Source organism: Phaethon lepturus, unplaced genomic scaffold, assembly GCF_000687285.1.
Source record: "Phaethon lepturus isolate BGI_N335 unplaced genomic scaffold, ASM68728v1 scaffold45868, whole genome shotgun sequence".
NCBI classification, from domain to species: domain Eukaryota; kingdom Metazoa; phylum Chordata; class Aves; order Phaethontiformes; family Phaethontidae; genus Phaethon; species Phaethon lepturus.
In genome coordinates this window covers 8,503-33,354 of record NW_010556360.1, presented here as the reverse complement: position 1 = coordinate 33,354, position 24,852 = coordinate 8,503, and the positions used below count along the sequence as shown (strand labels likewise).

General features: G+C 39.0%; 1 protein-coding gene across 1 annotated transcript in view; it reads right to left on the bottom strand.

The window, feature by feature from the left end:
• PSIP1 (PC4 and SFRS1 interacting protein 1) overlaps positions 1-24,852 on the bottom strand; it is a 38,255-nt gene that overhangs the window by 4,903 nt on the left and 8,500 nt on the right. The window contains exons 4-14 of the mRNA XM_010292448.1: positions 21,165-21,281; positions 18,370-18,477; positions 17,746-17,808; positions 15,562-15,661; positions 13,581-13,656; positions 12,436-12,658; positions 11,719-11,837; positions 9,172-9,227; positions 7,917-7,987; positions 1,949-2,050; positions 1,048-1,267 (exon numbers count right to left, since the gene is read on the bottom strand). Coding sequence (XP_010290750.1) covers positions 1,048-1,267; positions 1,949-2,050; positions 7,917-7,987; positions 9,172-9,227; positions 11,719-11,837; positions 12,436-12,658; positions 13,581-13,656; positions 15,562-15,661; positions 17,746-17,808; positions 18,370-18,477; positions 21,165-21,281 — 1,255 coding nt within the window. The remainder of the gene's footprint in view (positions 1-1,047; positions 1,268-1,948; positions 2,051-7,916; positions 7,988-9,171; positions 9,228-11,718; positions 11,838-12,435; positions 12,659-13,580; positions 13,657-15,561; positions 15,662-17,745; positions 17,809-18,369; positions 18,478-21,164; positions 21,282-24,852) is intronic.

Sequence of the window (24,852 nt, the reverse complement as noted above, 5' to 3'; positions counted from 1 at the left end):
TCATACTTCTCTCACCATAAAATGGTTGGATTTTATCATCATCCTTGCTTTCTTAGCAGTTACAAGTACAGTGGCATTTCAACTACAATTATTCTGGATCCTTGCCATCTTCAGTCACCTCAGTTACAGTAACTTGTTTATTCCAGATCCAGGTGGTGCAATTTCCAAAGAGTTTTCTAAAACCATTTTACTCCCAGGATTCAAGTCCAAAGCAAATATAACTTCTCTCCAGTGGTTGTGGAGACCAAAGATCTAAATAATGTTAACAGATGGCTAGAACTCCTACATCTTCAAGGATTTACATTCATTTGCAACACAACTTTCCAGTGTCTCTCATTTTGTTCCTCTATTTAAAAATGCAAGTAACTATTTTCTTTTTTTTTTTTAAAAAAAAAACACAAACCAACGACCTAAGCTGTAGAGCATGCTTACTATGGAAAGCTTTCACTATCATGCTGTACTTGTACAGGGCTCACAATTAATCCAGAATAGTACTGCTAAGAGCATAAAGCCCTTTTCTCCCCTAAATGATGATTATTTCTTTGCTGTTAGACTGAACTACTAAAATTGCATCACAGAAGTAGTTAAAAGCCACTGCTATGCATAGTAGCACACATGATATAGGAAGAAACTAGTGAATGAAAGTAAGTGGTTAAGGCATAGGTGGAAGGAAGTCTAGGGACCAAAAGGCTACTTGAGGAATGGAAGGTAGCATGTTATATTACCTCATGTTTAATGGGGTTTTTTTTGTTCCATAAGATAATAAAGTTAAGAAATTTAACTTTTTAGAAAATTTGAAGTAACAAATGCTAAACTCAATTCTTGGAAAAGCCCTTCCCTTCAGGCAATAAAGGTAAAATCACCATGGCAAACATTATATCCTTGAACTTGAAAAGTTATAGCAGTATTATACTTGACTATTTCAGGTATGCAAAGGTTTTAATAGATGGGTAGAATTCGTACATCAAAGATTTTTTGAAGCTGTCTCAGAAATTGATGGAGACTAGGTCTTTTATATGACAAGAAACTAAAACCGCAATTACTTACCTGTTTGTTCCTTTTCCTTTTCCATTTTTTTGTTTGTTCCTTTCTTCCACTGTTCTTTGGTTTTGTTGGCTTCCTCGTGCTGCTTCTGCTCAGCAAGTGATTTATTTAATACTTGGGAAAGAACAGAATCTCCTTCCCCAACCAGAAACATGGTCTTGAACTTGTTATAAAGCATTGTAGATTTCTCCATGATAACTTGGCTAACTTTGAATTTCCGTATCTGAAATTGAAATAATAAAACAATGACCTCCACTTCAGTATTTAAATACTTATGTAATTTCATCACATGCTAGATGAAATTCTTGACTTAACCTAAAATAAGATCATAGACTTTTGGACTCTCTGAAATGTCACAGAATCATAGAACAGCCCAGGCTGGAAGGGATCTTGAAAGATCATCTGGTCCAAACCTTCATGGGAAAGGGAGCCTGGATGAGATTACTGAGCACCCTGTCCAATCGCATCTGAAAACCTCCAGCAATGGGGACTCTGCCACATTCCTGAGGCATTTGTTCTCGCTGTAAAAAAAGTTGCTTTTTTTTAAATTGAGATGAAACCTCTCCCAGTGCAACTCATACCCACTGCCCCTTGTTGTCTCCATGTGAAGGGAGATCATCCACCCTCATTGTAGCTGCTCTTTTAAGTACTGGAATAATGTGATAAGGTCCCCCCTGAGACTTCTCCAGGAAGAAAAGACTTAATTCCTTCAGCTTTTACTTACAGGGCAGGTTCTCAAGCCCTTTGATCATCTTCACGGCCCTCCTTTGGACCCTCTCCATTCTGTCCACATCATTCTTGAATTATGGGGACCAGAAGTGGACACAGTACTCCAGCAGTAAATAACACTGATATCAGTTCAAGAAAACACACAGGTTACTTTGATTAACACTGAAGATCTCACCTTCTTTAGAGTCAGGATCATCTCTGTATGTTTCTGAGCTTGTTGCATTGTGACTTGAAGGGATGCAAGCTCATCAAGAGCCTCAATACACCTGTTCACATCCTGTATATAAACAAGAAATTAGTTTGGAGACTTAACTTACATTTTAATAATCCTTAACTAGCCATACTGCATTTATTTCCATGCTCAGTGATACCCTCCTATAATATCCTTAATTTGCCTATGTACTTAATTTTAGAACAACTTATCCAGTCAAACTTGCCAAGATTACTATCAGTTGCCTTTCAGCTACTTCCATAACAAAAGGCAGATGCTACTTGAATAACTTGCAATTAAAAAAAAAAAAATTGTACGCTTTCAAAATACAAACTCAAGCTTTATGCCACTTTCACAATTCTACTACTTCCATGCTTGAAGCTGTTCTCCATAGTCAGCCATACACAATTTTTCCAAGTGACTTGCCACTGAGAAGCAAAGCACCTTAACTGGTCTGCAGTTAATATACAGAACTGTATCTTTGTAGATCTTTCAGTTAAAGTTTGATGGATGACACGCTATGCGGGACACCCAGAAGTAACGATGGGAGCGTCTGATCCATTTCCAAGAACCACTGTACTAAAGTCTTCTTCCTGTAATACAAGAACTTGATTTCCTTATTTTCAGCTACTCTTGCTTATTTTATTTCCTATTTAGAACTAACAAGATACATTTCCAGCACAGGTCATAATATTCTGCATCTTGTATAAAGTTGTAGCTCCTGTTCTCAAGGGAAATTAGTATTAAAAAAAGCCAAACAAACCTATTAAGAATTATGCTGAGCATAGTCCTAATATCATCTTTACTTGATAAATATAACTATGATAAACTAAGTATCCTTGCTGTACCTCTACAACCAATGTTTCTCCCAGTACTGCAATGCATTTGCTCCATTACACCTCAATCAGAGGTTTGGTGGGGTTTTTGGTTTTTCTGTTTTACCTACTATTTTAGGCAAATTTACTATTTGGCTCAGGACAGAATGATTTAAGTCAAACCATTCAGTTGGCAAGTAAAAGCTCTCTAAACTTTATTTAGAGTGAAGTATTTTTTTTGAGACAAAATACTGGCATAGACTTAAATAAAGTAATTTAAGAATAGGCCACGTGGAAGTGAATGTGCCTTGGCCAGCAGCCAGATGCCCAGCCAGCCAGACACCTCTCCCTCCTCAACAGTGCAGGGGGAGAAAATAGTGTAAGAAAGCTTATGGGTCGAGATGAAAGACAGGGAGATTGCTTACCAGTTACTGTCATGGACAAAACAGACTCTATTTAGGGAAAATTAATTTATTACCAAGTAAAATAGATCTGGGTCATGAGAAACAAAGACAAATGTTAAATCAACACTTTTCCTTCCCCCCTCCCCTGCTCAGCTTCATTCCTGTCTCCCCTCTACAGCCCACCCCCAAGCAGGGCAGTGGGAGCAGGTGGTCAGTACATCACAGTTCCTCCTTGGGACTCCTTCCCTCTCACGTTCTCCTCTGCTCCAGCCTGGGCTGGCCCCACAGGCTGCAGTCCTTCTGGATTTCCAGTCCTTCAATTTCCAGCCTGGGCTCCACAGGGTGTGAACACCTGCTCCTTCATGCTCTCTTTCACAGGCTGCAGGGGAATATCTGCTCCACCAACATGGAGCACCCTCTCCCTTCTCTGACCTTGGTGTTCCCTCTGCTGTTTCTCACTCTTTCTGTTCCCTCCTCCTCCCTCTGTTCTGTTTTCGCCCAGTGAGTTTTGCCCTTTCTTAGATACATTTTCCCAGTGGCACCACCGTCGTGGCTGAGTGGCTCAGCTGTGCCCTGCAGTGGGTCCACTGGAGCTGGCTGTGTCCAGCACAGGGCAGCCCCCTGCCGCCACTACCAGAACCTTGCCTGGTTCACCCAACACAACCTTGAGCTCCCGAGTTGGAGCAGCTTGCTGCTTCTCTTGTTACTGTACTTCTTAGTGACACACATTTTCTTACTGTACAAATGGCACTCGAAAAATGACACTAAATCAAAGGCTCAATCCCCTTCAGCATGATCAGTGCAACAGTAGTCTGAAAAGACCATTTAATTGGTTTGGGCAAGTCCTCAAACTGATGTCACTCTCACAGTGCCTTGGCCAGTTAATAGTGGCAGCGAGAATTTTCTTCTCTTCAGCAGTGCATAAAGGCAGAGGTGGAATGAAGCCTTTTACTTGTTTTTTCAGTTGAGTAATGTAAATGGACTTTTGAAGATTTGCATTGCCTCCAGGACTTCAAGTAAGAAGAGACTGGTCAAGTATTTTTGGTCTGGTCTCATGAGTTAAGGTTTCAGTTAGAGGAAAAAAATCAAACCAAAACAAACAAAAGCACAAATTGCCTTGAATTCAGAAAACCCACTAGTACTGTTATAAAGCACCAAAGGGTTAGAAATTTAAATAAGCTTTAAAAAAGATACAGCTCTAGCCCTCCCCCATCAGTTTTCACCGCCCAACCTTAACAGTGGATTCCAAGGTGTAACAGTTTAGATGAACATACGTGAGTGGTTGACACCCCCCCACTGTAAAAAAGCTTTCTCTTATGTTTAAGTAGTGTTTCCTGTATTTATGTCAGTGTTCATTGCCTCTTGTCCTGCCACTGAGAAAAGTCTGGCTCTGTTGTCCTTCCACACTCCATTCAGGTATTTACACACATCCGCCTCTCAGCCTTCTCTTCTCCAATCTGGACACTGCCAGCTTTCTCAGCCTCTCCTCCTACAACAGATGCTACAAGCCCTCAAATCATCTTTGTGGCCCTTTACTGGGCTCCCTACAGTACATTCACATCTCTGTTGTACTGGGAAGCCCAAACCAGGATCAAGCGTCTCACCAGTGCCAAGCAGAGGGCAGTCATCACCTCCTTCCATGTTTTAGCACCTCTTTTTCTAATGCAGCCCAGGATGCTGTTGGCCACCTTTGCCATAAGAGCATGTTGCTGGCTCATGGCAAGGTTGGTGTCGCCCAGCACCCCCAGGGCATTTTCTGGTAAGTTGCTCTCCTCAGGGGTAGAACTTGAGCCTCTGTTCAACTTCATGAAGTTCCTGCTGGCCCCTTTTTCCAACCGAACTCCCTCTGGACAGCAGCACACCCATCACATATTTCAGTTTTGTATTGGCTGCAAACTTGCTACAGGTGTGGTCTGTCCAACATCCCAGTTATTACTGAAGATGTTTTAACAGTATTTACTAGTGACTGGCCTTTAGCTGGACTTGCAACTGCTCATCTGTCTTTGTGCCATGCAGTTCAGCCAGTTTTCAGCCCATTTTGCTATGCAAGTGGTCCAGACTTCATCAGTCTGCCTGTGTGGCTGTTATGAGAGACTGTGTCAAAAGCCTTTTTAAGCTTGATATAAACAACATCCACTGCCCTCCCTCACCCACTGAGCCAGTCATCTCACAGAAGAATGTCAGTTTGGTCAAGCATGATTTCCTCATATTAACCCATGCTGACAAGTCCCGGAGATCTCACTGTCTTTCATATTATTGGAAACAATTTCCACAAGGATTTCCTTCCTCACTTTCTACGGAATCAATACAATTCTTTCCAAGGAATCAATTCTAAGGAATCAATCACTGGCCTGCAGTTTCCCATATCCTCCTCCTGGAAGATGAGGGTGACATTTGCTTTCCTCAGGTCCTCAGAAACCTCCCCGATTACCGTGACTTCTCAAAAATAAAATGGAGTGGATGCACAATGACATCATCCAGCTCCCTCAGCACTTCTCAGTTTATTCCACATCAGGTCCCACTTTGTTTAACTGTTCTCCGATTTGATCCTTGCCCACTGAGCATCAAGTCTTTCCTGTTCTGGACTTTCCATTGGTTTCAGGGACCCAGAATTCCTTAAAGGAATTCTAAGAGCAAACTGAGGCCAAGAAAGCATTGAGTACCTTGGCCTTCTCCTTGTCCTTTTTCACTGGATCCCCCAGCCCATTCAGCAGCAGGGTCACATTTTCCCAGTCTTCCTGTTGCTAGTGAGGTAGCTGATGCAGCTTTGCTGTTCATTTCTGTCCCCAGATTTAACTCCAGCTGGAGTTAACTCCGTGTTTCCTACGCACATCCCTCTGTGCTTAGATAGTGTCTGCTTATTCCTGCCAGGTCACCTGTCCCTGCTTCTACTTCCTGTATGGCTCCTTTTTTTGTGTCCCGACTGTAGTCAGGAGCTCTTGTTATCCATGCAGCTCTCCGGCCACATTTGGTTATTCTCCTGCTTGTCGACTTGGATCAATATGAAGAAGGGGGTAATCCCCAAAAATGAGCCAGATCTCCTGGTCCCCTCTCTCCAGCATGGTCTCTCAAGGGATTCTTCCAAGCAGATCCCTCATGTAGAGGCCAAAGTCTGCTCTCCTGAGCCCAGGGCAATGATCCTTTTTGCACTGCTCCCTCCTCCCAGGATCCTGAAGTCCACCACCTCAGTCACTGCAGCCAAGATTGCCCACGACCTTTCATATCCCTGACCAGATCTTCCCAGTTTCTAAGAATCAGGTCTGACAGGGTATCTTCTCTTGTCAGTCACTTGATAACCTGTGTTAGGAAGTTATCACACTCCAGAAGCTTCCTAAATTGCTGTATAATCTCCATGTTGTCCCTTCAGCAGATACCAGGATGGTTCAAGCCTCCAATGAGGACCAAAGCCTTTGAACCAGAGGTGTTTCCCAATTGCCCTAAGATTACTTCACATTTTACTTCTGCCTGATTAGGTGATCTGACATCACTCATATTGGTCTGCCCACTAATCCTGACCTGTAAGCTGTCAGTTGGCTGAGCTCTGCCCCAATGCAGAGCTCCACACATTCCCACTGGCCTCTCACATAGTTATGCCGCATCTTGTCTTCCCAGTACCCATCTTTCTTACAGAGCCTGTATATACATGGCAACACGCCAGTCCCATGAACTATCCCACCAAATATCTGAGAGGACAATGGAACCATAGCCCTCCAACTGCAGACAGATATTCAGTTCCTCTGGTTTATTCCCCATGCTGTATACATTAATGTACAGCCACTTCAAAGAGGCACCTCGTTGTGCTGACTTTCCAGAAAAGGTTACGAGAGCTTTCCTCACAATGCTGTGCTGCCAGCACATCCACATTTCTGTGCATATGCTTGTGGTGATGCTACTTCAGTTCTGTTCTGTTGAGGAAATCTGTTGATTACAAAGTCAATTCTGTTTACATCACCCTGCATCACTTGATTGCCATCCTGCTTCACCGCCTCCTCAATTTCCCATCTGCTACTGTTCCTAGTTTAAAGCTCTTTAACCAGGTTGGCTAGCCTCTTGGCAGCAATACTTTTGCCCCAGTTAGCTGGGTGGATCCAGACACCTTCTAGTAGTCGTATCCATTTCTTCACAAGCCCTTTCATGAAGAAAGGGACCACCACCTGGGTACCCATACCCTGACCATCACCCTCAGTCATGCAGTCATGCTTGATACTTTGCAGCTCTCAAATATCATTGGTGCCCAACTTAGAAAACCAGCAGCAGTTAATAAAGAGTCTTAAGGTCAGGCAAGCCCCAACCATCTGTCAGCAGCATTTCACATCCGAGCCCCCAGCAAGCAGCAGACTTCCCTCAACCACCAACGAGGTCAGCAGATGGGGGTCTCCATCCCATGCATCAGGGAGTCTGCTGCTACTCCACTCACTGTGCCCTTCTGGTGCTTCTGCATGGCTCAGGCTGAGCTGGCACAGATGCTTTATTCAGCAGAATTTGGGCTCAATCTTTCCAGTAGATAATTCATTATGAAGTATTTCCAAACAAAACTGGTTTCACTTGCTGATACTGATCTTTTAATGTCCATAGTAACCTCATTTAAGCAGCAGTTACCTTTCAAACTGAAAAAAATTCTGTTCATTCTCAGAATATTAATTAAAAACAAACACACATGCTAGTATTTCCTACTGGAATTATACACATAAATCAGTTTAAAAAAATACTTACAAGATTATCAATTTTCAGGGAGTTCTTAATTTCTGCATGTATTCTTTGAAGCCTAGAATCCATTGATGTTTCTGAAGATTAAAAATAGTATGCATGAATATTTGATAATCACATTAGATTTGTTTTTGTGGAAAGCTTTCTAAAAATTTGAACTTCATGCAGAATGCAGAAAACTATGGGCAGGTACTCTGCATCAGATAACCATGCAGGTGCAGACATAAACACACCACAGGGCTTACTAGCAGGAATAAAGTACACAGCTTTTTAAAACTGGACACTATTAGCAACCTACAGTTTTCTCCTTAGGAGTTACAAACCAAAAATAATTTTCTATTTCAGCATACAGCTGTCACCCTCTAATTGTGGGCCAGGTTAAAAGGAAGTTTCAATAAATACTAAGAGTTACAAAGCTGGAAAACCTTTAGTGTCAGGACACCTGGATGTTTTCAGTAAATTAGATGTGATTCAAGTTACAGTCCAAATCCATCCAAATAAAGTGTTCCCAGTACACATGCTCCAGCAGGTGTGCAAGTTGAATGAACATGTCTGCCTCTAATTCACATACTCGAATGCCTGTTTGTTTTTTTTTCCCCCATACACAAGTGGTACATATTCTGAACAATACTTGCAAGCAAACAGAGTTCCCTTCAGGTCTAGATACTTCCGCTCCCTGGCCCAACACTGGGTTGGTTGGAGTCCATGCCACTGGATCTGTACTATGCTACAAATTACAGCCAGTGGTTTGGATTGCCCTTAAAGATAGGAGTACTAAAAAAAGGAATGACTTATCCCTATGAAGGTCAGTTTGCAAGTCTGGGTTAGTAGACAAGACCACAGTAATCTGAATCTTAAGCCTCTTCCTTAGCAAGCCTCTTGCTTATTAAGAAGTAGTATCTAAATACTTTCAAGAGGTCCCTCAGATTATTGTTACGAGAAGACTGAAAGGAAAAAATGTGATTTGGTTCAAAGAATAAGACCTTTTGTTTCTTGTCCATAAACAAGATCGTCAAGGTTTAAAAGGCTGAATGACAGTAAAATGGGAATAGCAGAGACCTGTTCTAATGCACTGAAGAAAGAACGAACATAGACGAACGAGAATGCACTGTTTCACAGATCTGAAAGAAGCAGTCATGGATCAAACACCTTTGACTACGACCCCAAAGCCATCCTTAGCAGTAAATTACATTATCCAGGCAGGTAATTCAGTTCAAAACTTAAGATGACCAAAAATACTGTTTAGCTTCTTTAAACTAACCTCTCTTCTTCTCCATCTTCTTAACTTCTGTTTTCTTGCCTTCTTCTTTACTCTGCCTAACAAAAATGTTGAAGTGTTTTAACAATGTTGTAAAGTCTGGTTTTCAGTTTTTTTTCTCCCCCTCGCTCCAGTTTTTAGATAAGATGCAATATTTTGAGATATTATCTCAGTAAAATATTAGCACGCAAAAACCACAAAGAGCCAAACCCTGGTTTTCAGACATTGAAATAAATTAACAAAATTAGTTAGCTGAGATACTGCTGATATATCCTCCATACAGACAGATGGTTTTCCCTAGAAGCAGCAAATTAAAGGCTTTTAAAAAACAAATCACATTTCTAAACTGTATTTTGTTTTGGTTGCATGTACAAATTGATAAAAATGGCATTGTACAGATAGAACTAACTGGCAGAGAAATCAAGTATTTTTAATATGATGACAAAGACAGTAAAACTATTTAACAATACAGCACAGGGAATTATGGAAAGATCAATTAGTCATAATCAGTTCCTATTTGACTCTTTTTCTCATATGATTAATTATTAACAGTATAAGTATCCTGTAACTGACCATAAATATATCAGTGATAATCTAAATATTCTTAAAGCAAATAGTAATAAAGGAAAAAGATTTATTACAAATTCATTGAAATCTCCTGGCTCTTTCTCTAATTGTATCACTAAAAATAAAGCTGTGACTCAAGAAAAACAAAACAAAACCTTGTGTCTGCCTCAGTTACAGGATGAACTGAGGCAGATCAAGACAGGCAGAAGTCTTTCAAACAAGCTTTTTAACTCTTTATTGAGAGATTATGAACCTCTGTTTAGCAATTCTTCAGTCTTGTCTTACTGAGGAATTTCAAAGCCTCATTTTAGCATTTGCATACTTCAGCACATCATGACTAAATGTTCTATGACTCATTTTCTTCCTGTCATAGTAGTATGCATCCACAAAATATCCAGGCCTGCATGTCTACCACCTTCCATGTTCCTTGCGTACTCTATCCCGTTACAGAATCAACAGCTTTCCAAGTACGTAAGACTATTTTACTTCAACTGGCAGCACAAGCTCAGGCAAAGATTACATGTAGTGTTTAAACAGCGTATGTACGGAACTGTGTACAAAGCACCATTATTAGACTTAAATATTAACGAAGTAGCTACAAAGACCAGAAAATGGTAACTAATGAGAAAAGTGACCAAATATCAGCCTATATTCAGTGTATTAGTAGAGGAACTTGAAGACAGCACAAAAGAAGTCTTTTCTCTTTTTATCAATATTGAGTTTTGTGGTATTAGTCATCAGCTATAATTAAATTCATTATGCATTCGCTAACTACTACCCCTTTATCTTACTGAAACAAAGCTCTCTACTCTCCAATGCATAAAATGACAGCTACTTAGAAGTAGCCAAGATTTGATTATTGTAACCAAATCAATATATGACAGTTTGATTGCAGAAATCAATCATCGTATGTCAGATTTCAATAGTGATGTATTAAGAGCTGTGAAGATGCTAAGGACCATTTAGTATCTCTGGAGTGGGAAATTCTAAGATTTGCTACAGGCAAGTAGAGTAATTATGTTAGGTTTCCAGAGAACGAATGACAGGAATAAGAGGAGAAGAAAGGGCTAGAGGATAAAAAACCCCAAACAAACTAGGTTCTTGTTAATGAATGTGAAAAAAGGTAGAATTTTGTTGTTATGGGTGAAGGTGACCATTATCCTCCTCCTTCTTCTCAAATTTTTACCTTGTTCTCCCTTTCTTCTGCCCTCCCACCAACTGTGGGGATGTGAACATCATGCTCTCGTGGTGGCAGCTTCTTCACCCATTTGCAGAATAGCTCTTGAGAATGAGTCAGATTTCTTCCTATTGTCGTCCCCCCCGTCCCCCCCCCCAGTTTCTGACAGGATCTTCTCTCCATTCTTATGCTTGATTCATTTGTGATAATTTATCTTCTGAATGCAGACTGCTCTTGGTATCACTCAACTGGCTTTGCAGTGCTAGGGTAGAATAATTCTTAATTTATTCCCTGTTCTGTCTGACGGTGTATGGTCCAGCTGCCAGACAGAGAAGGAAATGTTTTCCAGATAACCCTACGCATTCCACAAGCTGATAAAAAAAATCCGTAACTGTGGATTAATAGGTCCTACCAATTCTCAGTCTAATGTATCCAAAACTTAAAGATAAATATATGTCTGTCCTGAACAGTTTTTCACACTGATCCCTTTTCACATGGACATTCTCAGGTTACTTCTAAACAAAACCCACCAGCTGTCTTCTGCTAGAAATTTTAAGTCACTGAAAGACTGATGTTGCATAATTTCTAGGTTCAACTCTTCCCATTCTCTCACAATAGAACTATTGGTTTAGAGGAGCTTTTTACTCTCCATTTAAAGAAGTTAAAATAGACAAAAAAGGGTGGGGGGAGAGAACAACAGAACACAGAGCAAACCAGTTTGGAATTTTTTTTAAGGTATTGTCTCCTCCTGTTAGTTTCAAAGTACTCCTACAACTTGCAGACATCACACGTTAAAACATACTCACGATTCAGATTCTGTCTGTTCCTCTTGCTTACGCTTTCTTTCTGTTACTTCTCTCTCATGTTGGCCTCTTACAATGTTCCTTCTATGCGCTGCCTGAAAGCTTCTTCCCCCTTTTTTCTTCTGTTTTTATTTGGTATTTTAGTATTGGAAAGAGAAAAGCAGTCTTTAAATTACTAAAAAGCGAGATTATTAAATCAATGTGTCTGTAAATATGTAAACCTACCTACACTCTACTCCATGAAGCAACTCTACTCCATGAAACAACCTGACAAGAGCTGGCTTTCCCCACAATGAAATACAAGGCCCCCACATGTTGTAACTTTCTGTATTTCTTTAGTCTCTTCTCTCGTTTTCCTTTTCTAATAGGAGGCAAATATCCAAAGCACCAGAAAAATGAAGACATTCCAAATTATTAGCTAGGGACGGTTTTATACCTTTCAAAAACTTGATTTCAAGCTACACGTTCTCTTAGACACACCCAAGGGAATGGAAAAAAAAAAAAAAAAATCCGTGTTCTGAGGAGATGGAAAAAGCCTTTTCACAAAATAAACAACTGCTACATTTAAATCCTTTTTTAAAAAGGGAAGTGTCTTAGAAAAGATGCTTTTCTTAGACAATACCAAGGAAGTTCCTGAAAGAATTATCTGACAAAATTAAGTTCTGCAACTTTTATTCTATAGATCTGTATTAGCCAGCCACAGGGCTCCAACTTTTATACCTTGTCACCTTCTTGTTCTTCATCATCTTCAGAATCAGAAGCTGATGCAGAACTCATTTTTGCAGTATTTTTCCTTTTTGGTTCAGCCTCTTTCTTTCCTTCCTTTTTGTCAAATTCCTTCTTTGATTTCTCCTCTTCCTTCTGACTTTCCTCATCTTTTTTCCCTTGCTTTTTGGGCTTTTCTTCTGGTCCTTTTTTCTTTGCCTTCTCCTCCTCATTAACACTAAAACATGAACATATTTAGGCATCATATCCATTATCTACAATGAGTTTAAAACATCATTTTCTTCTAACCCAGGAAGTTGATTTTATTTTTAAACCACAGAATATGAAAAATTATAAAGTTAGTTCATGCTCAGTTCATTTAATCACTCTTGAAAAAATACTCAGTCTTTTTCTAGAATTATTGCCAGCTACTTATGCAAAAAAACAATAAATAGTAGTATGGAGGCCCTAATGAAGCTAACGTTAACACACGTGCATAGATCCAAAACCAGAAAAGTACATGTTCTCCACACACGTGTGTCTGCAGGACCAAGAAGGCATACACTGTAAACTAGTTTTATGAAGTATACTTAAGGTGTATATGTACTGAAACTGTGCATCTGCTAATCTATAGAAAAATACACTAATGCTCAACTTTTCCTTCAGTTACTATTACTACTAAGCACTTGACACAAGAACCAAAGTTGGTAAAAACCAAGATTTAGGTAACAAACAGTGTTGGAATTCCATCAGAAGATACTTCTGAAACATGAGTATACGGGGGGGGAAAAAAAAAAAACCCACACACCACCACCACAGTATTTTAGTTTTGCATGATCATGTCTTCTCTCTTAATAAATATTCCTCTTCATAAATTTCCGTTTTCATGCAGCATACAATTATATAAGGAATTCTGCACACATTTTAAAAGTTAGAAAGGTTAAGAACTTCTGCCCATTGTTCCAGAAATGTACTGCCTTGAGTTACTACTTAACAATTATCTGAGCTGGAAATAACAGCGTCAAAGCAAACAGTAACTCATATTGAATACTAGAGGGGCAAAAGCTCATCAGGAACTCAGTACTAACTATGAAATCTTAACAACATAAGGAACAACACTGTTTACAATGAAGACACTTTGTATTAAAAGAACAACTCACGAGTCACTCTCTGAAAGACAAGGTGGTTTCACCAACTTGGGTCTCCCTCTTGGTTTTGGAACCTTCACTTCAGAAGCTAGTATTTACACAGAAATAGGAGGTTAGTCCACAGACACCACCTGCTCCTTGTCTATGAGAAAAGATTCTTACTCAACAGACAGAGGCTATCTCAAATCAATATATATACCCTAACTTTATTATTATAAAAAATTCAAGTGTTAGGTGAGTACCAAATGTTGAGCAAGATTTCTTTGAAAAATTGAAGTGTTGGTAGAGTTGTTTTTGTTTTGGTTTTTTTTAGCCCATTGATAATTAACTTAGGTGTGTTTCTAGCCACAGGCTCCAACTACCAATACTTGTGTTTTTTGCACTCGGTGCAGTTAGGATTTGTTTCACATGTTGCATAACTAATATGAACAAGTCTGAAATTTGACAATGAGACAGTTTGAAATTAGAGAATGAAAAGAAGTCATTTAGTGTCCACATCTATGCAGCCTGCTTGCCAGTATTTTTAGAGGTATCATGGGGCTTCCATCACTTTTCTTGATAACAAACCACTGTCAAGTTCTACCACCACGCTACAGTACAGAGCAAAACATTGCATTACGTCAGATTCACCACATTGTTAGGAATAAGACAAATAGTGTCTTTGCCCTCCTGGCACTTATATCCTTCAAATGCTTGTCTGATACCACAGTGAATGTGCTTAGGAAACCTAATGCTCAGTGTTTAAACTCCCATTGGTGTTAGCATGGAGCACTGTTAAGCAAGAATGCATGCATCGTATCAACAGCAGAAAGGGCTGTATAGCACATCTTATAAAAAGGCATTTTATACAGGGTGTGGAAGCACCTCTTACAAATCCCTTCCTGCTCTTACAGACAGTAGTTAGTAAAAACACACAAACAAACAATTGTAAAGATAAAAACACATACAAATATTAAAAATGTACACTTAGTACACATAATGAAAGGGGGTGGAAGGGAGCTGAAAGAATATGTAATTTCCTCACAGCTTCCAAGGCAAAAGTAGTTAAGTCTAGGTAACACTTTCTAAGAGTTATTTTCACATTGTCAGCAGATACAGATGAACATAAATTATGTTTCCCAGACTAGATGCTCATACAATGCACTTAACTGCTGCAAGAACTGTTTTCTTATGTAGTAATGATTAATTCAAGAATATCTGCAAGCTTACCACAAAAATCCCAATTAATTACATCATCACTACTTTGAAAGAAATAGGTACTGCAGAATTATCATAAAATGGTTCTAATTACACATTTAAAAAAGGTTAATCTTATTTTCATTTGTCTATCAATTGACAGACTGCCTTAAACATCTTTTTAAAAATGTCTCTCCAGCTCTCTGTTATAGATTTTACTGTCCTCTGAGCTCCACCTACAGGCTCTGTGTGTCCCCAGTTCTCTTCCTTGTGCTTTATGGATATTCTAAACCCAACTAAAGTATTTTGTAGACCTTCAATGAATATAAACCTTTACGAAGCAAGAATGCAAGAGGAGCTCTTATTCTAAACCCAACTAAAGTATTTTGTAGACCTTCAATGAATATAAACCTTTACGAAGCAAGAATGCAAGAGGAGCTCTTATTCTAAACCCAACTAAAGTATTTTGTAGACCTTCAATGAATATAAACCTTTACGAAGCAAGAATGCAAGAGGAGCTCTTATTGTGTATTTATAGTTTAGCACCATTCTATGAATAAGGCTTTTCTAACAGTGATACCTTTACCCAAAAATCAACTAATCTTATTTATGAGCATTAATGTGAACAATTTAAATCAATTTATGTCCTAAATTATGCAGTCTGAGTTGAGGTGTTTTCTCATTACTATCTATTAGCAAGGACCACCTTTAGCATGAGAAAATACTCTGTACTACTTCAGGGGAAAGAGACAGCCCCCTGACTAATTCTATAAAGATATTTGTGCTGAAAAAAATTAAATCTTTCCGTTGAAGTTACCTGCTGGTCTTCCTCTTTTGGGGCTTACTTTTGGAGACACTGGCACAGGAGCTGCTGCTGCCGCTGCCACTGCTTCCTCAGCTTCAGCTTGTTTTTCAGCCTATTTTAAAGAAGGAATGCATTGTTACACTATTGCTTTGACACATAAGTTTCCAAATTTAGTAACAGATTATATTTAAAAATCACTAATTTCACCCTCTCCATACCATCACTACCTGGTATAGTAATGTTTTCTACCATTTCAACCAGCCCATTCATCTTCAGAACAATAAACTGTCTTGGTATGACAAGGAAAAAAGATTGTAAGTATTTTTAAGATCACCGTAACAGCATGCCAAAACCCAGTTTTAAGCAGGTAAGTTCCCCCTCCCCTTATACAAACATTCTTTTAGATGCTGTCACTTCCCCTAGCTGCATCGAAGTATCGAGCCAGTAGATGGAGCTATTGAGAAAAAAAGCTGCTTCTAGCTCTATAACATATTGTTCACAATTAATAATTCTATGTTGACCTGCACTAACTGGACACAATGACCTTCATCTACATAGTCATTTTAGGGGGCTCGGGTTGTAAAGACAGAGAAAACTTATGGCAAAAGATGATTTTGATAAAAGGATACATATCTACCTGCAGAAACATTCCACATCCATACATACAGATAAAAAGAATTGAGAAAAATCCCAACTGGAGAAAATATTCACAGAGTTTAGTGTCCTGGATGCAGAAGCATCAGCTAGCAGTAACAGAAAAGTTATGGAGAAATACATAGTCATCTTAATATTCTTTGTGGGCACCTATAATAAAAGAAGATTTTAAAGAACAGCGGATGCCTTAAATCTAAACCAGAGTAGAGGTATATGTCTAATATTAACTGTGCTTTCCATCAGTCTACAGAAAAGACTGTTTAAATGAAGACAGAAAAATACCCATTAGAATGCTTTTTTGCAACCCTAGGAAAAGAAAAAAACGTGTTTAAGGTAAATAAGAAAGGCATTCGAAACCATGTAATTACACAGCCAAACCTCTCTTCTGACCCACAAGTACACACATCCCTTGAAATATGATGTTTTTCTGTTCAGCAATTTTCTAGTTAAACCCCTTTGCCACGAGAGCACACGCCAAAACACAAATCTGTCAGCAAATGTGACAGAGGAAATCTTCTTAGGCCTGCAGTGCCTTGTGAAGCCAAAAAAACTCCACCTCAAACAAAACTAAAGAAGAAACACCAAACCATAGGATTTGAGTGCTTTTTTGAAAAAGAGTAAGATCTTTTTTTGTGTGTGTCATCTGTGAAGCTTCTCTCCCATTTACAAGTTGAAATCACATGTATGCATAGTCACAGACATTCTTTCAACTTCTTGCTGTTTTGCACTAGAAGCTTTCTTTTAATTTTTTAGGTTTATTTTCATAAAACTTACCTTTTTTTTTTTTTAAGTAAGGTGTTCTTTAAATTCTATTTTTTTAAATAGTCAAGTCTTTCTTGTAAGAGGATCCAAACATGTATCTTTCCTTCTTGTGAAGAAAATGATACTCAGCACGCTACTTATCTGTGACAAGCATACTAAGGTCACAGTTACTTCACATGCATCCCATCCCTGCTGTCAGCACTAACATTAGAAGTTAACTGGTTTCAAATTAAAATTAAACTTCGCCCCACTTCAATCTAGTTTTTAGTTGCATCAGTGCCCTGATCTGGTTTGCTGTGTGACCACATGAACATTAAGGCTGGAGCATACTGAGCAAGCAGCTGGAACTACCTCTTTGAAAGGAACTCAAGCTTCTCCCAGGTTGAAGAGACTACAAAATCGCCACCTTAAGAAAAGTTGGGGTATTTCAGGTGTTAGTTCAGTGTGATGAAGATGTTAAAAGAACTTGTTCAGAGCTTCAAAACAGACTATTTTATTAGCAGTCTAGCAACAGTTTATATGTTAGTTTTAGTTCTTTGCAATGGACTGTTTGGGAAATATAGGAGCTCCCTACTCCACATTAAGTTCAAACAGAATTAAGACTTGTAAAACACACTCTGGGAAAACTTCCGTTCCTACAAATCTTTCAGCCATTTCAAAGAGGGAGGAGGGTGTCATGCACATCAACTTACGCATAACCTGTCATTAAAAAAAAAAAATCCAATGTCATCATCACGTTCAAAACTTCCAGTAAGGTGAAGTAATTAAATTAATTGTTACCTTTCTTTTTCTTCCTCTTCTAGCAACTTTAGGAATAGAGGCATCATTTGTTTTCACCACATCCTGTGAAGATTAAAAATGGTGATAAGAGTCTTAACAAAATAAAGATTTATTCTAAATTATTCTAAGTTTTTTTCACAACTGAAGCCTCTGGCATGTAATATAGACAAGAATCCCATAATATATATGAAGACATGTCCTGCTTTTAAATTATTAAAATCCCTATTATCTGGTAAGCAGAATTTTTTATCTGAAAGATAACAAATAAAATAAGTATTAAATAATATGGTGTTTTAAATGAACGTATGTAGTCATGTTTTAGCCTGTTTGAATTTGTTATCTAGTCCCTTAAGTAAGTACATTTGCAATACAGAGTAAGTTATAAAAAACACAGTTCCACCTGTTTTAACTGAATTTACACACGTCAGACTAAAAGTTTCCTCTCTGATGAAAGCTTTAATATAAACATGAGTTTAATTATATAAAACATCCCTATATTTATAAACAGCTCCTGAGACTGTCACAGTAGTAATAACTGTAGCTTCTTAGTACTGAGTAATAGATTTACATCAATCGACTTAGTATTAGAATGTTCTCTATTATATAGAAAAAGCTCTCACATACTTCTTTACTGTTTTTTTCAGGAGGTAGATCATCTTCCTTTGAAGTATCCATCTCCTTTTCTTCTGTTTCAGCTTCTATAGGTAAGTTATTCTCCCCTTTAGGGGATAACTGCAAAGGAAGTCAACGAAGTGAAAAAAACCTGCATTACAAAGTATTTCATAGTGAAAAGAGAACACTCTAATAACCATCAGGCTGCTTTTCACTTTGAATAGTTTAAGTCTGTAGACACACTCCTTTCTTAGGTACACGTTAAAAACCTCAGGGAGGATCACTTTTTGCAGGACACAATTGCAGATGGTTGTCAGAACAGGTCAAGACACAGCAATGTGCTATGACAGAACTTCAATTCCACTTTGTGCTCATGGTAACATAACTACACTTATTCACCGTAACACCATTAGATGAGTACTTCTAAGTGTTCATGTCAACATTCAAGATCTCATTTGGATCACTGTTCATCTATACATACAGATGGGATGCCTGAGTCACAGACCACATTTAGCAAAGAGTATCACTCTACTAAACAAAGACTTGATGTAGTAAACAGACCACAAACAAGTTGTTTTCTCATGTCAAATAATAATTAGTGATAATTGGTATCATCTAATCTATGCCTTTTTCCCCCATTTTGTTGGGAATTTTTTTAAACCTTAAAATACTAGTTTTTGTTTTAGGTAAGCAGTTAAGACTTGAGAAATAAGGACTTTATAACAATTTACTTGAAAATAATCAACATTTCCTTGAGGCCTATGCATGTGCATGTTTTCTATATCTGCAGTTCGTTCTCTCAACTTTAATACTATTGCCTTGTTCCACTTGCAAGCATCTTCTGTGAAATTCCCTTTTAAAGTAGCTACAGTTGTTAAAACTTCAACATTGAATAAAGCAACTCAGGCACAAGGCTATCATGCAATATTTATAATTACATGTCAATTTCTTGACATGTAATATCACTGAGTCTTTTTACAGATTACAACCTTAAGACAGAAGAATCACTAATACACTAAAACCACGGGAAAAGAGAGTACAATGATGGGTTAAAACAATGTTATAGCTACCTCAGTATCAAAAGAAAAAGAGTAAGTTTGCTCTGTATTGTGCCTTGAACTGTAACTGACTGTGACTAATTACAAAAATCTATATAAAAGGACCTGTTCAGGATCTTCCATTCCATCTTTCCGTTTTAATGGCTCTTACGTCTCCCATTTCTCTCTCACAGTAAAAGCTCAGGACACCCTGAAAGCACTTTCAGGACAAACATGAAGATGAAATCATTGCCAACCCCACTAGCACATGCTGCTAGCTGCATAAATTAACAGTAAGGCAAACTGATGAATCAGTCCGGTTTAAAAAAAGTTTTCCCCTTGCAGTAGCAAATGCTGGGGAACAAATGCTTTTATCAGCAGTGTGCATAGGCAAGAAGGTGGAACAGCCCTGGTTTACTAATACTACCAGGAAATTACATATTGAAGAGTGCTCCTAGTTTACTAATACTACCAGGAAATTACATATTGAAGAGTGCTCCTGAAGTACAGCTGATAGAACCCAAATCACACTGACCTTCCACATGTGGAAGGACTAAATTAAGGGACACTTAAGCAGTAAAAAGTTGGGAGAAATAACCCATCAATAACCCTGCAGTCTTCAACTCATCAGAACAACTCTCTACATCCTCTATCACAGTACTACCAGTACACCAATTTTTTTTTTTTAAATAAACTTTTTCCTCTTGAAAAAACAAGGTATTACAGCTAGTAAACACTAATCCTTCATGAGGAATACCCACTACGTATGTGACATACTGAAAATTCTTCAGTTTCTTCAGCTGCGAATCAATACTAAAGGACAGAGAGCTACACCTACAGAAAAACTACATTAAATCTTGGCAAATAATGAAAAAGAGAACAGTCAGCATTAAGGACAGTCTATTCAAAATAGTTTGACACTTAAATTAAGAGCACTGTTCATCCTGTAAAGTAGTAATTTCCAGAAATGAGCTAAAAATAAATGAGATAGCATAGAAGTATCAATCTCATTTGCATCACAGTTTTTGTCATTTTAGGATTCTGACGTTTCAGACAGAAAAGCATTATCTTAGTATGAATAGAATATATTTACAGAGAACACAATCTTGTTTCAGAAGGATTCTAAGGTATGCACACATTTACAAAGCAAAGAAGCTAAACTATGTCTATATAAACTACTGTATACCATTAACTCACAGGTACTTCCCTGACTCAAGAGTTCAATTGATACAGCTATGAAATCCTCTAGATCCATTTATGTCCTAACTACTCCATTAGGAGTATGGCCTAATGCAAACTGATTCTTATAATCTGTTCAAGCAAATACACTGAAGAATCTTTTCAGCCCAGACCAGAACCTAACGCCCTGTTAGACTTTTCAGCAAAAACTGACATAATTGAAATAGACACTAATGCCTGCCTATGATATTAATAAGTCTTCAAAAACAGAAAGAGAAGCTTGAAGCTGAATCTTTGTGATCTTTTCCACTTTATTCTGCCTGGAAAGTACACTTAAACTAAATTCACACAGTATTAGGATTTAGAAATATAGTCCGGTAAAGAAATTAGTTTTCAAAAACTGTGTACAGCACCTTAAAAGGAATACAGAAGGACAAGAATATTATTATATGTACATCTGAAAAGAAGCAAGGGCAAGGCAGTTACAGCAGTAAAACACTGTTAGTTTACAGCACTTAAGTAAAAACTTTGCAATACAGCTTTGACTTAAAAACGTTTTGGAGAGAACAAAATGTGAATTCAATCACTTACTTTTGGGACAGAAGACTTCCTTCTTTTGGCTCCTGCTTTTTCTTCACTCCCCTCCACAGACTCCTGACTGCTTTCTTGAACAGTTTCTTTGATAGAAGTGTTAACGGCTGGATGGGACTTCAATATAAAAACATAAAAAAGGAGATCTAAATCCGCTCCTGAGCTACAGAATAATGACATTGAGGGGTGTTCTGCCACTTGTATGTTACTGAAGAAAGCATCATCCTAAGGAACGCCTTATTAGAACAATATTAAAAAATATCTTATTTCATTAATCTCTGTACTTTTCAGTTTAAATTGCGTTTTCATTATCAAACTTTCAATCTCTAGTGCTATAACAACTTATTTTCACACTAAAAATACTGCAATGTAAGGATTTTCTTATGTATAATTAAAAAAAAAAAAAGAAGCAGCTGTTTTTTTGTCAAATACAACTTGTGATGCTACAGCCAAGAAGTGCTTTTTCAAATAAACTATCAATCCTAAATGAGCCAATTACCTGTTCCTGAAAACATGAGCAGAAAAAAAAAAAAGGCTAAAAAATTAAAGACACAGAAATAAAGAAGGCAAAGCCAAAATTACTTTTTTTATTCCACTGCATTGTGGATAGCATTCTTACTCTCAAATATTAGCTTCTTCAAACAAAGCTGGCAGAACTCCCCTGACTTTTTAATTTTTCCCCCACTGAGGAAGTGGGTTTGGATTTAAGCCCAAGCCACGAGATCCCTTCTGCCCTCCACCTCCTTTACTAGCAGTTACAAGCAACATCTGCAAAGTATAAATACTGCTTTTGGAACATTCCAGCCAGTTCTGGCAGTTCAACAGAAAACATGGCTCTCAAAGACTTACCAAGGCAAAATATGCACAGTAAAAGGACAGGAAAAAAACCCAGAAAACAAATTGCAAGTGAATCCCTCTATATGAAGAACTGACAAGTCTGTCACTAATATTGTCCTGTATCCAGAATAAAAGCTCAGTTTTGCCAACATCTCCCTGTGATTACCCATCCCCTCTGACCTTACCTGCTCTATAGTCAAACACAAAATTATCTATTTGCCTTGAATTTTTAGGCTCCGACAACTAAACTGTATTCCCTGATAGTGTCCAGTAACTGTGTTTCAATTAACTCTAAGACACTTATTGAAATATAAGAATTGTATGTAGATCAAATATAGAGATCAAGGAATATTGTAAGATACTTTCATTCACCAATATGTACTGAATAAGGCAACATATTAGTAGGCTATAATACACTATTCTACTTTACTGTTGGAAAAACAGCATCTTCGCAGATCAGTGTACTTAAGTTACCTTTCCTCTCAGCCTTCATACTTCATACTACTTGTCTTCCCTTTGGAGATCACTCACAGCCTGCGCTGATCTTCTCTCACACACTGCACCAGGGAAAACAGCTGGCAGGCATCGGCTGCCACCGACCCATGCGGAACGCACCCTGGGACTGCTGCGAGCCGGTCACAACCGGTCCCAGCTGGCTCTGCAACAGGCAAACTGACCCATCACCACACCCCAAACTGTGCCCACCCGAGAGCGCACGGCGCCGCGGCCAACACAGCTATGGGAAAGCGTTGCTGAAGAGAAGAGCAGGTGCCCAAGAAGGGCTGGAGAGACGCTGGAGAAGCGGGATGCCGACGCACAGGCAAGAGGCCAGTGTAGGGCATTGAGGGACACCAAAGCAAAGGAGATGCCAGGGCAGGAGGGGCTTGGAAAGAGGAGGCACAGGAGGAGTCACCCCAGCCAGGCTCCAGCCCAGAGGAGTTGTCTGAGCAGGAGCTGGGAGGGGACAGAAGGGACAGCTCTGAGGGGACTGCAGGCTGTGTAGGAGCCCTCGCCCAAGATGCTGAGTAAGAAACAAGGAACAGCAAAAGCTAGGTAACTACTACATGCTGGCCTTGGTCTCCTGTGCTGTCATCGCCTCACCCAAGGGTCTGACTGTGATGTGTGGTGAGGGGACTGGAGACCAGTGAGGGGAGAAGCAGAAGTGTGTTTCTCTTAAGCATTTGTATTTGTTTCTCACTACCAGAATAAGTAACAAAAAGCTTATGTGAATTGGATAAATTGTGCCTAATTCCCCGACATGAGTGTTTTGTTGCCTGTGCCATACCCCTCTTTAGCAAACACGGGAAGGTGCGGCTTCAGAAGCCGATTTCAACCAATCTGCTACCCTTAAAACAGGTACAAGCTTCCCCTTAAACTCCTAACAAAACTGTCTGAATATCTACATTAAGCACTCTTTAAACTTCCTTTCCATTCCCAAGTTAAATATTCAGAAGCCCTACCCCTCAAAAAAAACAATTAAGACAGCCACAGAGACTGTTAGAAAGTAGATAAGCAACCTTCCCTTGTTAACTAGGGGGCGGAAACTGTAGACACTCATTTCTCCAGCTTTGCAAATAGGATGCTAAGGCAACACCCTCACTAACAGGAAAGCTGCAACATTGTCAAAGGCGGAGGGAACTAACAGGAACATGAAATAAGGTACCTCTAAAGTCTCATCACTGTTAGCTGTAGGTTATCCTGCCAAGTACTCAAGGAATAATGCTCATTTCAGCACATAAGCTGAAACAAGTAAAACCAAAACAACAACAAAATACCACACAATTTTCTTAGTCTTGGAAAAGTGGGATGTTCCTCCAACTTATCTATAATCTTTGGCAGAACAGTGACATAGTATTTCAATTCTAAGAATTAAACCCAAAAGGTAGTGCTTTGTGAAAAAACATGGAAGATCTATGACTGATTAACTTGACATCAAAGATGCTCAAAGAAACTATCTCTGAAGCAGACCCTTACTGGCAGTTTTGTTTCAGATCAAGTAACGCTTACTCTGCCTGGTTGTACATCCAGACATCCAGATTTATTTTATAGAATATCAAACCTAGTCAAGACATTTTCAGATGCACTCCCTTAGCACCAACAAGAACTGCCTGCAAATAGAAACAAGAGATGGCTAAATCCTACGACTTGATTCACTCCAAATAAAACTTGCTGTAACAATGCATAGCACAGGATAGAAAGAGAAGGCTATCAAAATCAAGGTTTTCTGAAGTTAAGGTGAAAACTCAGAAGAAAATTTGTGCATGTCTACCGCATGACTTCATTCATTCTGTAATTCAGTCTGGTCCAACCCTCTTGCTCAAGCAGGGGCACCCCGAGCCGGCTGACCAGGACCATGTCCAGACACCTTTTCAGTATCTCCAAGGCTGAAGACTCCACAATCTCCCTGTGTAACCTGTGCCAGTGCTTGGTGACCTTCACAGTGAAAAAGCACATCCTGATGTTCAGAGGGAACGTCCTACATTTCAACTCCTGTGTTCATGCCCAATGCCTCTGGTCCTGCCACTGCCAAAAGAGCTGGACTTCATGACTTTGCACCCTTGCTTTAGGTATTTGCACACATTAATGACACCAGCCCTGAGCCGCCCAGAGCTGAGCAGTCACAGCTCTCTCAGCCTTTCCTCATAGCAGAGATGCTCCAGTCCATCGTCTACACGGCTCTTCATGGGAAGGCTCCAGTATGTGAATGTCCCTCTTGTACTAAGTGTCTTGGAACTAGACGCAGTATTCCAACTAAAACATCCCTACTAAGAAAAATTTCTGCTTCCAGTAATTTTAAGGCTTACTTATAGGAACAGATTTTACATATGACTTGTGGAAAGAAACACTCTTT